Source organism: Sminthopsis crassicaudata, chromosome 1 (genome assembly GCF_048593235.1).
Source record: "Sminthopsis crassicaudata isolate SCR6 chromosome 1, ASM4859323v1, whole genome shotgun sequence".
NCBI classification, from domain to species: Eukaryota; Metazoa; Chordata; class Mammalia; order Dasyuromorphia; family Dasyuridae; genus Sminthopsis; species Sminthopsis crassicaudata.
Genome location: NC_133617.1, coordinates 246020849 through 246036191, shown reverse-complemented (window position 1 = coordinate 246036191; position 15343 = coordinate 246020849). Strand labels below are relative to the sequence as shown.

Genomic DNA, 15343 nt, shown 5'->3' with positions numbered 1-15343 from the left:
AATTCTAGTAACTGTTTTCCTTGCAAATATGTGTGACATTGTAGAATGTGGTTGACTTTAACAAGTGGCAGAACAGAGTAACAAATTTGAGATATGATTATCTGTTTAAAAAGAGGGTCACTGGTAATAGGAATTAGATTTTGGACAACTATTTGAAATAGGAACGATGAGTTTGGCCAGAGATAGAATATACCTAATAAGGACTGATTTTTTAAAAAATGAATATGCTAGGTTCTTACAAAATTAAAGAGATGTAAATGAAAAAAATTGGAAAGAGAAAATTATCTATATGTATTCACCAAGGTCTATTTAGTTAGGTAAAGATGCTCAGTATGACTAAAGGAAAGAAAAGGAGTCAGTAATAAAATACACAGCTGAGACAGCCTAACACAAATGCATAAAGCAAGCTAAATTAGAAAACCTAATTAAAATACTTAATGACAGGAATCATCCTGTAACTCAAATATAATGCTAGAATGGTAAATCTTATTCAAAAGGATGAAAGGAAGTAGTGGAAGAATAACAATACATATTAGTATATTCATGTGATACAATTCAGGAACCATTTGAAGAATCATAGTGGAGCCTACTGAGATCAAGATAAGTGGAAGAAGAAACCGGAAATATTGTCCTATGGCAAAATTACAGATTACCTGAACATAAGGGCTGTGTGTGTGTAGAGAGAGAGAGAGATGACATATGAAGAATATTACAACCTTGGCACAGAGACATGATGGAGTAATGATGGAGAATATCTGTTATCTAGACAGCTGTTGTTGCTCAGCAAAAGAAGCTCAGGGAGAATAATTTATTAGTTTGCCATCATAATAATTTCATCCTTCAAAATAAGGATGAAACAACAAAGAAAATGACTAGTCTAGACCTGATTGTGCCCCCAAAGAGAGCTATAGCTACTGAGATTGAAATGATAATAACCTTGGAGGAATATTTTATTATATTTATTTTAGAATTTGTGATGGAGAGGAAAGCCAGACATAGACTCAACTAAATTTTAGAGAACAAATTTCAATATCATTTCAAAAAAATTTATTAATTCTTACTATGTGCTATGGATACAAAGATATGTAAAAACCCGCCATGTTTTCAAGGTGGTCACAATTAAAAGGGGTGATGGTGGAAAATGTACAAGCAAAAGGATAAATTAGTGATGATTTCACAGTGAAGTCACTACCATTAAAGAGCATTGGGAAATGTTTCTCGAAGCAAGTGGGATTTCAGATGAGACTTGAAGGAAGGAATAAAAATTAGAGTTGGAGATGATCAGGGAGAGAATTTCTGGTAGGATGGACCATGAGTGAAAATGGCAAAGAGTCAGGAGTTAAGTGTTTTGTGAGAGGAATAATAAATCAGCATGAGTTCCCTAAAAGGTTAAGTAGGATGTTTTGATTTAAAATTCTATGGAAAAAGCAAACTTGGAAAGGGTAGAAAGCCCTCATAAATGAAACTTAGAAGACATATAGATAAGGAGGAAAAAAGAGGAATTAATTGAAGAGACAATGTGGATACATCTTGGTTACAGTATTAATCATTTGGTACTATATATTTTGTATTATCATGCCATGATTAAAAGGAATTATTGTTTTCTTAATTCTCATTCATGATTTTTTATGATATATACTATATTAAGAAATTTCTGAGGGCTCCTTTCCATATTGTAGATAACTGGTTATGCAACAACACCAGATGGTTATTCAACAGATCCGCCACTCCAACTTATGATTATAGTTGAAGATGACAACGATAATGCCCCCTATTTTGAAGATATGATTACCTTTAATGTGCTTGAAAATTGCAGAGTGGGTAAGTACAAAATTATAACAAAAATATTGTAGTGACTATTAAATTGAACACATTAACAGTTTTTTCAAAATTGATTTTTGTTATAATTTTTGTTTTGTTATAATTGTCATATTTTAAATTTAAAATTGCTACTATTACATTGTTTCTACAAAGTTAATATTCAATATTAAATCATATCTAAATTTAAATGATAGTAATAGAATACGATTGCAATGTTTTGTTAAGATTATGTAGTTATATTGGTCAGTTTTAATTGACCCAAAGGTCTTAAAATAGAGGATATTCCATTTGAGCTCATTTGATCTTCTTGTATACTCTGACACACTCTCTTAGTACGAAAAAATCACCTCAGGCTTTATATAGAGGAGATATTATATAGTTTAAGAAATGGAAAGGAGAATTTTCCTATAGAAAAGAATGGATATAGTTTTGAGATAGATTCAGGAAATGTATGAATAATTCAAATACTAAGTTTTTTTTTCTTTTCATCTTTTTTAGTTAAATAGAATTTTTAATGGCAGAAATTGTCAGTTAAAAAAATCTTAATATCCCTAGAGATAAATATCTTTAAAAATAAGGAATACAGTAAATGTGAGCTAATACTGAGTGAATGAAGTAACAGTCACAATAACCAGAAACAGGCATGATAATTTTCCCCTTTCATTTATTCAATAAATATTTATTGAATGGAACTTTGTGTAGATCAGAACTAGTTGAATGACAATTGATTATTCCCTTTTTATCTTGGAAAAGATACAAAAAATATGTGGATTAAGTGTATTTTCAAACATTTCCCATGTTCAATAGACTCACTTATATTTAACAGCTATTTTGCAGTATTTTTTCCAAGTTACATTTATAATAATTAATTACTACTTATTTCCAAAACAGTCATATTTTAATGTATTGTGGTATAGATATTATCCCTAAATTCTGAAAGAATGGACAGAAAAATACAAGCTTTGGTTGATTCTTCCAAACTTAAAAGGCTTTTAACTTTGGTCCCTATGATACATAGTGTCTCCTTTCAAAAAAAAAAACAAATACAAAACAACTACAAAAACACCTCAGGTAGTGACTGGAGTGCTGGATTTGGAGACAAGAAGTCCTAAATTCATTTCCCACCTCTGATACTAGATGTGTTACCATAGGCAAATCCTCTCTGAACTTCAGCTTCTGAGTAATAATAGCTATGGTACCCACTTAATAGGACTTTTCTTAGGGTTTAAATGATATGATGTATATAAAGTGCTCTGTAAATTCTAAAATGTTATTAACATTTAGGAAATAATTGTAATCCTACCTTACATTTTTAATCTTTTGATTAGACTATTATGATGGCCTCTTACTTATGTCTATGTATCTATTCTCTCTCTTCTATCCTCCATCTTCTATACAGGTCTTGAATTTATAATGTAATGGTTCAAGTTTGACCATGTTATTTTCATGCTGAATAATCTTTAATTGGCTTTTGAAAAAAGGGAAATCCATCTTTGGGGCATTTAAAGTCCCTCACAATATATCTGCAATTAATATTTGTGGTTGATTACATATCACCTGTTGCAAGGCACTCTATGCTACATGAAAATCCCATTGACATTCCATCTCCCACTTTCAGACCCTTATATAATCTGTCATCTCTTCCTGGATTCCTCTCTTTTTCAGCTCTCCCTCTTCTTACTCTTCACTCCCTTCAAAGCTTAAATCAAGTGCCATCTCCTATAAGAAGTCTCTCCTAATTCATTATGATGTATTTGATGTATTTTTACATTTAATTACAATGGCTATGTTTATATCTCTTTCCTTAAGTAGAATGGAAACTCCTTAAGCACAGACTATTTTCATTTCTGTATTTCTAAACTAAGGCTTAACACATTGTCTGGCATACAGTCTGTACTTAATACATTCTTGTTGAATTGAATTGATCTTTCCTGGATACTATTTTCTTTTTGTTTTACACTAATTTATTTGTTGATCTCATCGAATCCCATGCTGGGGTTAATTGTCATTTTTATGTACATCATTCCCAGATCTATATGTAGACTTAGTCTCTCTTCTGAGCTCCACTTACTTTGCCAACTGACTATTTTAAACTCATAGGCACTCAACAGGTCCAATACAGAACTTGTTTATCTTCCATCAAAATAACTTCCCTCATTTGAACTTTTCTATTATTGTTGAGGTTACCATTATCCTTGAGTTTCACTTTCAACTACTTAGCCTTACTCATCCTATAGGTTTTCCTCACTCCTTACCTTGAGTCTTTCCCCACTCAAGTCTTTTCTCCTTAAGATTTCATCTATCATTCATTCAGCTGCCAAACTGATTTTTTTCTAAAGCATGTGACAAATGATGTCATTTACCTACTCACTAAACTTCAATGATTCCTTATTACCTCCAGGACCAAATATAAAGTTTGACATCTAAAGCTTTTCACTACTTGTCCCCTTCCTACCTTCCTAGTCTATTTACTTTATTCTCCTCTACACGCACTGTGATCCAGGTACATTTAATGTTTCTCACACACACACTCTATTTCCTTGCCTTTGAAAGGCAGGTCTCCTATGCTGTCTCCCATGCATATGTATAAATTATATCAGCTCCATTTTGACATATTTAAAAACAGTTTTGATTAAAAATGGAAAATGAATTAAAGAAACTAGTCATCCTGGTTATCAACTTTTTTAAAAAAAAGTTAATTAATGTAAAGGAAGGACCATAATGAATAGACTAAGATTACTGGGAAACCATTCCAAAAAGCAATCACTTATTCCTTTTACAAAAGAAAGACACATGGAAGCAAGAGAAAGCACCAAATTAAAGTATTAGCTCATTTGGAGTACATTTATGGAAGATGATATGAAAACTGCTAATATAAAATAGGGAAAAACTGTAGAAAGGAAAAATAAAATTTAGTATGAGACACAACTAAAATGAATCTTCCCAAAAGCATTTTTAGCTTATACCAGAAGAAAACAAATATATTTAAAATAAAATAAGTTCCCCAGCATTTTATGGTGATTTATTTTTGACTGCAGAATAATCACATTCAGACTTGAATACTCAGAAAACCAATTTACTATATAAAGGAATTAGAAATGGCATGAAAAAGATAGAATGAACAATTAGTTTAAAATATGCATATAAAGAAACCAATACTGAAAACCAAAAAGTTATGAAAACAGATTTAAGCCTTCATAAAGAGAAGAGAACAAGAAATGGAAAAAAAATATGGGCAATACTCTTACCTCCAAAATGATAACCAAATGATATCATTAATTACTCATCCTGTATCTACTTTCTCACATCCATTAAATATTCATATAACCCCAGTATCTTGGCGGTCTCTGATTATAGATATATGTATGTTTGTGTAAATTAAGAAACAAGCACGATTTTATCAATTAGTTTCTATAGTGATTCATCTTCAGGATTACATAATTGACTGATAGATGAATAGAATAGAGGTTCCCAGATCAATGATTTGGGGTTAGGAGGACCTGAGTATGTATTTTTTATTTGTTTATTCTAAAGAAGCATTTGAGTTGGTAGAACAAAAAGATACCTTAAATTTTCCCTTCTTAGAACATGTATCCTATGTATGTATTAAAATTGGTTGGATCTTTGAAAGATGTAAACATAGGAGAGTTTTGTTCAATAATTCTCTGTTAGTATTAAGTATAAAACTGTGAACTATATAGTCAGCAAAGGTGATCATTATCATAACATATATTTTGAACAGCTTTCAGATAAGAGATGTTAGCTCCCAATTTTGGCTAAAATTGCACAGATTGTGCCATAATCTCTCATAATTACTTCAAGAAATCCTAGATAAAATCCACAGCAACTCAAAAATATTTGATAATCCAAAAACAGTAAAAACAAAGTAGAAAAACAAAACAGAATGATATCTATTGTCCAGGTTATGGAATATAGTTGGTTGGCAATTTTTGAGTCATTTGGGTGGAAAATACCTTTTAATAAGGGAGACTTGAGTTTGAAACTTGCTTCAGACACTTACTAGCTGTGTGATTCTGGGCAAAAACATCATGTAAATTTTATCTTTCATAAAATGAAATCATTAATAGAGGCTAGCTCTCAAGACTGATGTAAGGATAAAATTGGATACTATGTGAAACTTAAAGCATTATGTAAATGATTGCTATTATTAACATTATTATCATTTTTATTATTATTATTAGATCTTGTACTTCTCAAGAGTAATTGAATAGTTAATTTTAAAGTAGTCTGGGCATCTAAGAAAAGTTAGCAATTATGAAAATGGAGAGCGATCCTCCTTTTATATCCTCTTTGCGCTGAACACAATTTTCCACTAAATTTTGTTAGGGGATGTTACTAATTTTTTTAGTTAACTGAAATAAGAATATTAATTTATGTCAATAACAAAAAATATGCTTATATTAAAAGCATCATTGAAACAAGCTACCACTCTGTGGAATTACTGATTTATTTCATGTCCCATATATAAAAAAGGCAATACTTTAAGGTTTTCAGTTTGTCTTATGTACATCATCTCATTTGATCCTCATAATAATCTTATGAAATAGTTACTATTATTTTCATTTTAAAGAGAAATACCTGAAATTCAGAGACCATAAATTATATTCCCATGATCACACAGCTAATAATTGACAGAGGAAGGATTCTGATCCAAGTTCTAACTGCAGGCTTGATCTCTGTTTTTTTTTCACTGTACTGTTTTTTCTCCCAGTTAGCCTATGAAATAAAGGAACAGAAAATAAATGGCTATGAGATCTGCAATATTTATTTACATTGGTAAATTCCAAATAGTAAAGATTTAATAAAATAGCTTCTATAGCAGTACAATTATTTCATGCAACATGCAGGACAAATATGTATTTTTAAGCTTTTTATTTTCAAAATATATGCATAGTTTTTAACATCCACCGTTGCAAAACCTTCCATTCCAAATTTTTTCTCCCTCCTTTCCCCCCAAACCCTTCTTCTAAACATATTTCCACAATTATAATGCAAGGGCAATTATGTATTACAAAAAATCAGAGAAACCACCAATGAGAAAATTGTGGTTATCACAGACCCAAAAGATAGAAAATATTTGAAAGGCACAAATACTTTTTGAATATCTTATGTATTTAAAATGCTAATATATAATATAAAATACATAAATATTAAATAATAAACATATTAACAAACAAAATATTTCTGAAATTTATCATTCATCTTAAGATTCTTAAAAGATAAAATATTATGAGGATAAGCACAAAAATTCCTTTTCAAAAGGATACATATTATAAATGAGACAAAGTGGAACACCACAAATATAATCTTTAACAGGAGAAATATGAAGGTTATTAATCTTATAAAGCATTTATTTTCAATAATGATACAAATGGGGCATCAAATAATCAATAATTCTTAAAGTACAGTCTCAAGGTAGTCTATGATCACTTAAAAATGGTCCAATATTGTTGTCTTATGTTAATGATGCTTTTAAGGTAATAACATCTGTATTTTTGCTGCTGGCATAAATTAATACTGTTGTTATTCCAAATTTTTTTTAAAAGAACAGATATGATTTCATTGCCTTCATCAAAAAGAGTACTATCACTTAGTCTTAATTCTAATCATTTTTTTCCTTCTGCATAGTGATGACTTGTCAGAGTGCATTATCTGGTTAAAGGACAAGAAACTGGGAAAAATGAGATCCACTTTTTTTTAAAGTGCTTTATTTATTTATTTTAAGATTAATTTTAAAAAATTGAGCCATAAATTCTCTCTCCCTTCATCTTATGTATTTAAAGGGTAAGCAATCTGATATCAATTATCCATATGAGGTTATGCAAAATATATTTCTATATTAGCCATACAAGGAAAAAAAGACAAGATAAGGAAAATAAACTGCAAAAATATACTTCAATTTGCACTCAGAGTTCATCAATTCTCTGTTTGGAGGTAAATGAGAACTTCACTTACAAATGAATAGGAAATGTGTAGATTAAGTTGGAAACAAACTACGTTAATTAAAGCATGCCTCTAATAAAAGTTTATTTTAAAATTTTGTAAAGAATCAAGAATTTTCAGAATATAATCACATGAACCTCAACCATTCTATTTCTCACCTTTTGAAAAGAATTATCTATAACCTTATATGTATCAAAAATAATAATTTCATCACTCATTCAGTTATCCAAGAAAATTTGATTTATCTCTACAGGTACTTCAGTGGGACAAGTAGTGGCCAAAGACAGGGATGAGCCTGATACACTACATACTCGTTTGAAATATACCATTTTAAAGCAGATTCCAGAAAACCCAAAGCATTTTGCAATCCATCCAGACACGGGTGTGATCACTACCATATTCCCACCAGACAGAGAAGTAAATTATTTTCCATTTTCCTGAGTAATGCTGTGTGTGTGTGTGTGTGTGTGTGTGTGTGTGTGTGTGTGTGTGTGTGTGTGTGTAATAAACAACAAAACTGGGATGGCTATCTGGATTTGTTGCCTGCTCTCTGAAGTCCTTTCTGTATGCTTCAAGAGAGTTTGGAATGATATAGAAGACTTAGGAAGATCACTGTCATAAGCATCATTATTTCTTCTTTTTGATCTCTCACTTTATTTTTCATTTTCTCTTTATGAAAGTAAAAAGTCCATGGTAGAAATTGATTATTATTCACAAAATTGGTACATTTATATTTGTAAAATTGCTGTTTATATGAGTTCATATTGGTCCACTTAATATATTAATAACTCATTACAATGGACAAGCAACTTAAAAAAGATGAAGAGATATCAAAGGGGAGATAAAAGGTTGCACCAATGTTGTATCAGTATCTCTAGAAGATAGAATATAAACTATCCCATCAAATAAGTCAAGTTGTTAGAAAAGCAGATGAAGCAAAACCATAACATTAAAAAAAATCAAAAGGTGAAATCAAGTAGGTTCTATGCTCAAACTGAAAAAGAAACTTGGGAAAGGCAAATTTGAGAAAAGCCTACTTATAAAATTGATGCAAATTTTAGCAAATCAAAATTTTTACAAGTGTGACAGAAAGTAAAATTGAAATGGCAAGCATGATTAGGTTCCTTGCTTTATCTTTTCTTAAAAAGTCAGAAATAAGACAGAATTGTTTAATAGAGGATATGAGAATAGGAAGCAAAACACAAATTCAAGATGTGAAAATAGCCAAGCAAAAATTTAAGAAATCTTAAATTAAATGGAAAAATAAAGGAAATAGCCAATTTGCTCCATTTCTCTGTATGAAAATGTATAATCAAGACTGAAACATTTCCAAAGAACTGGGAAGCTCCAAAGAAAGAGAAGCAAATTGACTGTCATCCAAAATTTTTCAAGAATCACTTAAGATCAGAATTAGGAACTTCTTTCTTATCATATCTTTTAGCAAGTAAACCAACTCTTTCTCCAGGAGAGTTTTGTCTTGCCCTTCTAAATAGATTTTAAAACATTATTTTCAAGTTTATTGTTATGCTTACATTTGATTAATGTGGCCATCATATTTGTAAGATAGTTAAATGATGCAATGAATAAAGTGCTGGACTTAAGTCAGAAAGACCTGAGTTCAAATTGAGCCTCATTCACTTAGTTATATGATCCTAAGCAAGCCACTTAACCTGTAAGCCTTAGTTTTCTCTACTCTAAGATGGGGATAATCACGTATTTTCCCAGATGTGAGGATCAAATGAGATATGTGGAAAGAGCTCTGAAAATCTTAATGTGTTATACATTATTGCTAGTTATTATTATTATTCGTCCCTAAAATGTTACAAATTACACTAGAGATTGTGAATGCTAACTTTAAGGCTTTGTGTATTACAGGAATGAGGAACATTATAGACTTTGATATTTTTTCCCCCCAGATATGTCCTAAATATACATTGCATGTTGAAGCACGAGATATGGCTGGCCAGAGTTTTGGTTTATCAAGTACAACAATACTGACTATTGAAATTAAAGATGAAAATGACAATGCTCCAACTTTCAAAAAAGCTTCTGTAAGTTTCACAAGGTACCACATATCCATCCTCTATATCAGAAATTGATAGGTTTGTGAGACCATGAACATTCATTATGGATGACCTTTTAGTGTTTATATTACATATGGTAGCAAAATTTATATGGTAAAGAAAATAGTACTTTGATAGGAATATTATGATAATCCTCTTAATTTCAAATTAATAAGTCAAAAGATCCAGAATATTAAGGAGAAAATTATGCCTTTCTACTATCGTTGGAGAAACTTTTATCTTCAGCATAAGGACTTTTGCCTTCTCCCATAAATAAACTCATGAGGCTACTGGCACATGATTACTAGGTTTGGAATAGTGTAAAATAAAAGGAAGGAGGAATTCTATAATAGTAACTGTGAATCACTAAACTAGTAGATCACTGAGTGATTGGTTGGGTGATTGCTGTCCTTCATTCTCAAAAAGGACCAAAGTGACATTGCTATATTGGGGTCACTTTATGTTGATCAGACCAATACAAGCTTAGAAGGCTCTACTTAGAAGGCTATGAACAAGGGTGAACATAGAGAAAAATAGACCAAAAATAAGGAAGGAATCAAGAGAACAAAAGTCAAAATAAGGACAAATAACAAATTTAATACTGAGAAATGTGAAAGGAAAAAAGATAATGTTTAGGAAGTGGAATTTCTAAGTTCAATTCTACTCCTAAATTCCAAGCCCTAGCTGAATACAGACACACAGACACAATATACATGTATATACATATACACATTCAATTTATATATTATAAGCATATAAATATGTACGTGTATATGTATTTAAATAATATGCATAAATACACAAAATCTCATTTAGTGTAGACAGAGACCTATACACACACACACACACACACACACACACACACACACACACACACACACAAGACAGAGAAAGAGAAGGAGAAAGAGATACACACAGAGAAAGAGAGAGAGAGAGAAGGAGAAGGGATTAAAATATAAGTGAAACAAAGTAAAGCTAACTTCATTTGTCTTTGCTGTTAGGAGAAATGATCAGCATAAAAGGTAAGACAGAACAATTAAAAACAAAACAATTCCAGGGACTCATGATTAAAAATATTAACCTCCCCTAGAGAGAGAAAACTGGTGAACATACTTTTTTAAAACTTTATTATTATTATTATTTTGTTTTGTTTTATGTTTTCTTTTGCAATATGGGTAATATGGAAATTAAAAATAAAATGAGATAATTAACTTTAGCTGGTTATGAGTAATCCCAAGGTAATGTTGTCTTAACATATTTTAAAGAAAATATTTTCTTATTTAAAAATTTTGCAATTCAAATCTGGCCTTAGAGACTTAACACCTCCTTGCTAGGTGACCCTGGGCAAGTCACTTAACCCAAATTGCCTCAGCAATAAATAAACAAATAAATGAAAGAAAGAAAGAAAGAAAGAAAGAAAGAAAGAAAGAAAGAAAGAAAGAAAGAAAGAAAGAAAGAAAAAAAGAAAGAAAGAAAGAAAGAAATGAAATGAAAATAAAAATAAGAATTTTACAGTTTTATATTATCTCCAACTCCCAACTCCATACATTTTCATTATTTGTTTCCCATACTCAGAATTCTCTCCCTCCTTATCTCTCTCTCCTCATCTCTTTTTCCATTTCCTGGATTCCTTCAAGTCTCAGCTGAGTACCTACCTTCTGTAAATGTCATACCCAGTCCTCCTTCATATTAGTGCTTTATCTCTGAAATGATCTTCAATTTATCCTGTGTATATCATAACTATATAGTTATTTGGTTGTTTTCTCTCTCTCTTGTTCCTAACTTAGCTTTTCAGTTCCCTGGAGAACAGTTTTTATTTTTTATTTTTGTATTCCAGCACTTATAAATTATTGAACCTAACAGTTGGTACTTAATAAATACTTGTCAATCTGACTTAATTCTTTTGTTGAGGCCAGGAGGTGTGTGAACAGCATATTGCTCTTAGAAATCATGTATATGATGAAATTATATATATATATATATTTTCAGTATGTGACAGAGGTAGAAGAAAACAGAATCAATGTAGAAATTCTGCGCATGGACATAGATGACAAGGATTTGCCCAACACTCCTCATTCAAGAGCTAAATACATTATCCTAAAAGGAAATGAAAAGGAACAATTCCAAATCACTACTGATCCTAATACAAATGCAGGCATCTTGTGTGTTGTCAAGGTAAATAAAATGCAAGAATGCATTTTTGTTATCTCTATTCTATATCTAGATTATGATTTCAAATTATAATATATATATTTATATTTATATATACATTATACATGTTTATATATATTTGCTTTATATATACACACTATGTAGCTATATATACCCACAATATATATGTATGAAACACCCATGTAGTTAAATAATACTGACTTTTTTCGTAACAAAAATTCTACAGAATGAGCAGATTTGAATTCTGTTTACTTGAAGAGAATTTCCAACAGAACCACTTGAATAGTTCAATGTATGAGTTGTATTTTATAATATTTTTGCTTTTTGCCAAAAATAAAATTAAAAATGTGTCAGTGGTTCTTTAATGAATTACTAGATCTCCTTAGCCTAATGGGGTTTTGTTTTCTTAGTGATTTATGACTTTTCCATTAAATAAATGGGGGAAGCAGTATAATGTGGAATATGAGTATTCAAATTATATTATTCTACTACTTCTTTAGCATTTGTACTTGTAATTAAGAGCAGATTTTTTAAAAAGGAAGAAGGCTGAAACTTATCAGCCAAACAATAAGAAGTAACATAGAAAACATTTGCCTAAACTTCATAAGCTTGTATGGGAAAGTCTATTGAAAGTGGCCAATTAGTTTCCAGTTACCTTAAGTTATTTTCAGCATATCTTTGGATCTAGCCCTGTATTCCCTACCTTTTTTTGTTTACTATGCCTAGAAATTATAGTCCAAATAACAAGTAAATCTACTGTAAAGATTGTTTTCTATGACTAATAAGATATTTTTGATTGGACAGCCACTGGATTATGAAAGCAGTCGCCAAGTAATTTTACAAGTTGGTGTAGTAAATGAAGTCGAGTTTTCTAAAGGAACAAACTCCAAAGGCATTACGACTTGCACAGCTTCTGTCATTGTTAATGTCAAAGATAGTGACGAGGGACCTGAATGCCAGCCTCCTGCAACAGTTATAGAATCTAAAGATGGTATGGGGGTTGGGAAAGAAATCCTTGGATACAAAGCACAAGACCCAGACACCTCCAGTGGTGAAGGCTTAAGGTATGGAATGTTTCAGTCACATTTATTTTTAATTTCATATGTAGTTTAATTGGGAATGTGGGAAAGGGGACAAGCATTTCCTATAATGATGAATCTTAGAATATATTATTTTTCATTTCACATCTGCTAATTAGGTATCAGAAGCTAAAAGATGAAGCTAATTGGTTTCAAATTGATGAAAAGACAGGGAATTTGAAAACCACTCAAATCCTGGACAGAGAGTCACCATTTGTAAAAAATGACCAATACAATGTCACAGTGCTTGCAGTAGATAGAGGTGAGTACCGTATATGAAAAATATAATGTTTCAGAATTGCAGAATTGGAAGAAATTATCTTCTACAATTGGTTTCTAAATAGAAATCCTTTCTACAAGATTCCTGGCAAGTATTCTTCCATCTTTCACTCAAAGACCAATTCTGATGAGGAATCCACTATTTCCTATGGTAGCTGATTTCATTTTGGGACAGTTCTAACTTTCAGGAAGATTTTCTTGTAAGGGAGCCTAAATTTGCCTTTTTACAATCATTAATTTTGCCCTCTGGAACTAAATAGAATGATTAACTCATAATGTGAGGGTATAAAAGGAAAGAACATTCACTGAATGTGGGATAGGGAGACTTCTATAAATCCTGGTATTGAGACTTTATATTTGTACATCAATGGAAAGGACAATCTCTTTCAGATTCAATTTCCTTATCTTTAAAATTGGGATAATAATACTTTTCAACAAATCTCATGTCATTGTTGTGAGAATAATGTTCTCTAAATCTTAAAGCTTTATAAAATCTGTGAGCTATTATTATTATTTAACATTACCTTCAAGTATTTGAAGGTAATTATTTTCTTTTTTCTAAGCCTTAGAATACATCCCAATTACTTCAAATGATAATTATATACCAAAGTCTCTAGTTCCTTTATCATTCTCCCCTCCTTCCTTTGGAAGATTATCAATATTGTTACTACCATTCTCAGTCTGAAAATTATTCTTCTTGTAAAACAGAGGTTAAAATAGAGCTACATAAGCCTATCTTCTATCTTTTATCATTCTTTGATGTCTTATCATCATTGCCTTTCACTTGACTCAAATTGACTCAAACTGAATCTAGTACCCTAAATGTAGAATCAAGGAAGAAATGATCACCATGTCAAACTGTGGACTCCTTGAAATATAGTCTACTAAAATCCCTAGGATTATTTTTAATGCAATTTGTTATATTACCATGAATTCTCCCACATACATTGAATTTACAATTTATCTTTTGAATCCAAATGTAAGGGTTTATATTTATCCCTTTTAAAATTAGTTTTTCATTTGGCCCACTTTTGTTCAAGAAAATATTTTTGAATGCTATTATTTAATATGTTATCTTTGACTCACAGCCTTATATACTATGCAAAATTTGTAAGCATGTTATTAATAGCTTAATCCTGGTTATTTATAAAAATGTTCATAAGATCTCTGGGATGTTCCACTAGAGATTACTCTTCAACATATCATTTGATTATTAATTAATCACTACTCATTGTTCATTCAAATTAAATCCATCTATTTTAATCTAGTCCATATCTTTCTATCTTGTCCTAAAGTTGAAAATAAAGAAATTTTGTCAAATGCGTTGCAGAAATCTAAGAGTTCATATTTAAAAGATTCTCTTGATTTATATGCATCAAAAACCCAGTAAGAAAAGGAAATGAAGCTAATCTGCCCTGACTTGTTTTGGAAGAAGCTATGATTTTTATTACTTCTAAGTCTCACAAACTCTCTCTTTAATAAATATTTTGAGCATTTTTTTCTTTTATTTTGAATATTTTCTCCTAGGAATTAAATTTTAAAATTTACTTTTTTTTTTTACCTAGATAGTTTGAACACTTCATGTTCTTTGGTTTTCTGACAATCTTTCTTTTACCTTTCTGCAGCTCTGAAATACCTCTTACTCTTCTCCTTTGTTTTTCAAAGATCACAGAAAGTGGTTTGGCAAGAAATATGTCTATTTTGAAGTGTTATATAAGTATCAGCTGTTGTTGTTGCTGCTGCTGCTGCTGCTGCTGCTACTCCTACTTCTACTATTCCTTCTCCTCCTCTTTTTCCTCCTCTTCTTCTTACTACTAGTACTACTAGTCCTAGTCCTAGTCGTACTGCTGCTGCTACTGCTACTGCTACTACTACTACTACTACTACTACTACTACTACTACTACTACTACTACTACTACTACTACTACATGTCAATTCTTTTATATCTTTGGGATGTACTCATG

At 30.8% G+C, this 15343-nt stretch overlaps 1 protein-coding gene across 2 annotated transcripts in view; it reads left to right on the top strand.

The window, feature by feature from the left end:
- DSC1 (desmocollin 1) overlaps positions 1-15343 on the top strand; it is a 36928-nt gene that overhangs the window by 9110 nt on the left and 12475 nt on the right. For both annotated transcript variants that reach the window (XM_074277121.1, XM_074277131.1), the window contains exons 6-11: positions 1680-1821; positions 8039-8202; positions 9702-9836; positions 11838-12023; positions 12825-13084; positions 13219-13361. In XM_074277121.1, coding sequence (XP_074133222.1) covers positions 1680-1821; positions 8039-8202; positions 9702-9836; positions 11838-12023; positions 12825-13084; positions 13219-13361 — 1030 coding nt within the window. The remainder of the gene's footprint in view (positions 1-1679; positions 1822-8038; positions 8203-9701; positions 9837-11837; positions 12024-12824; positions 13085-13218; positions 13362-15343) is intronic.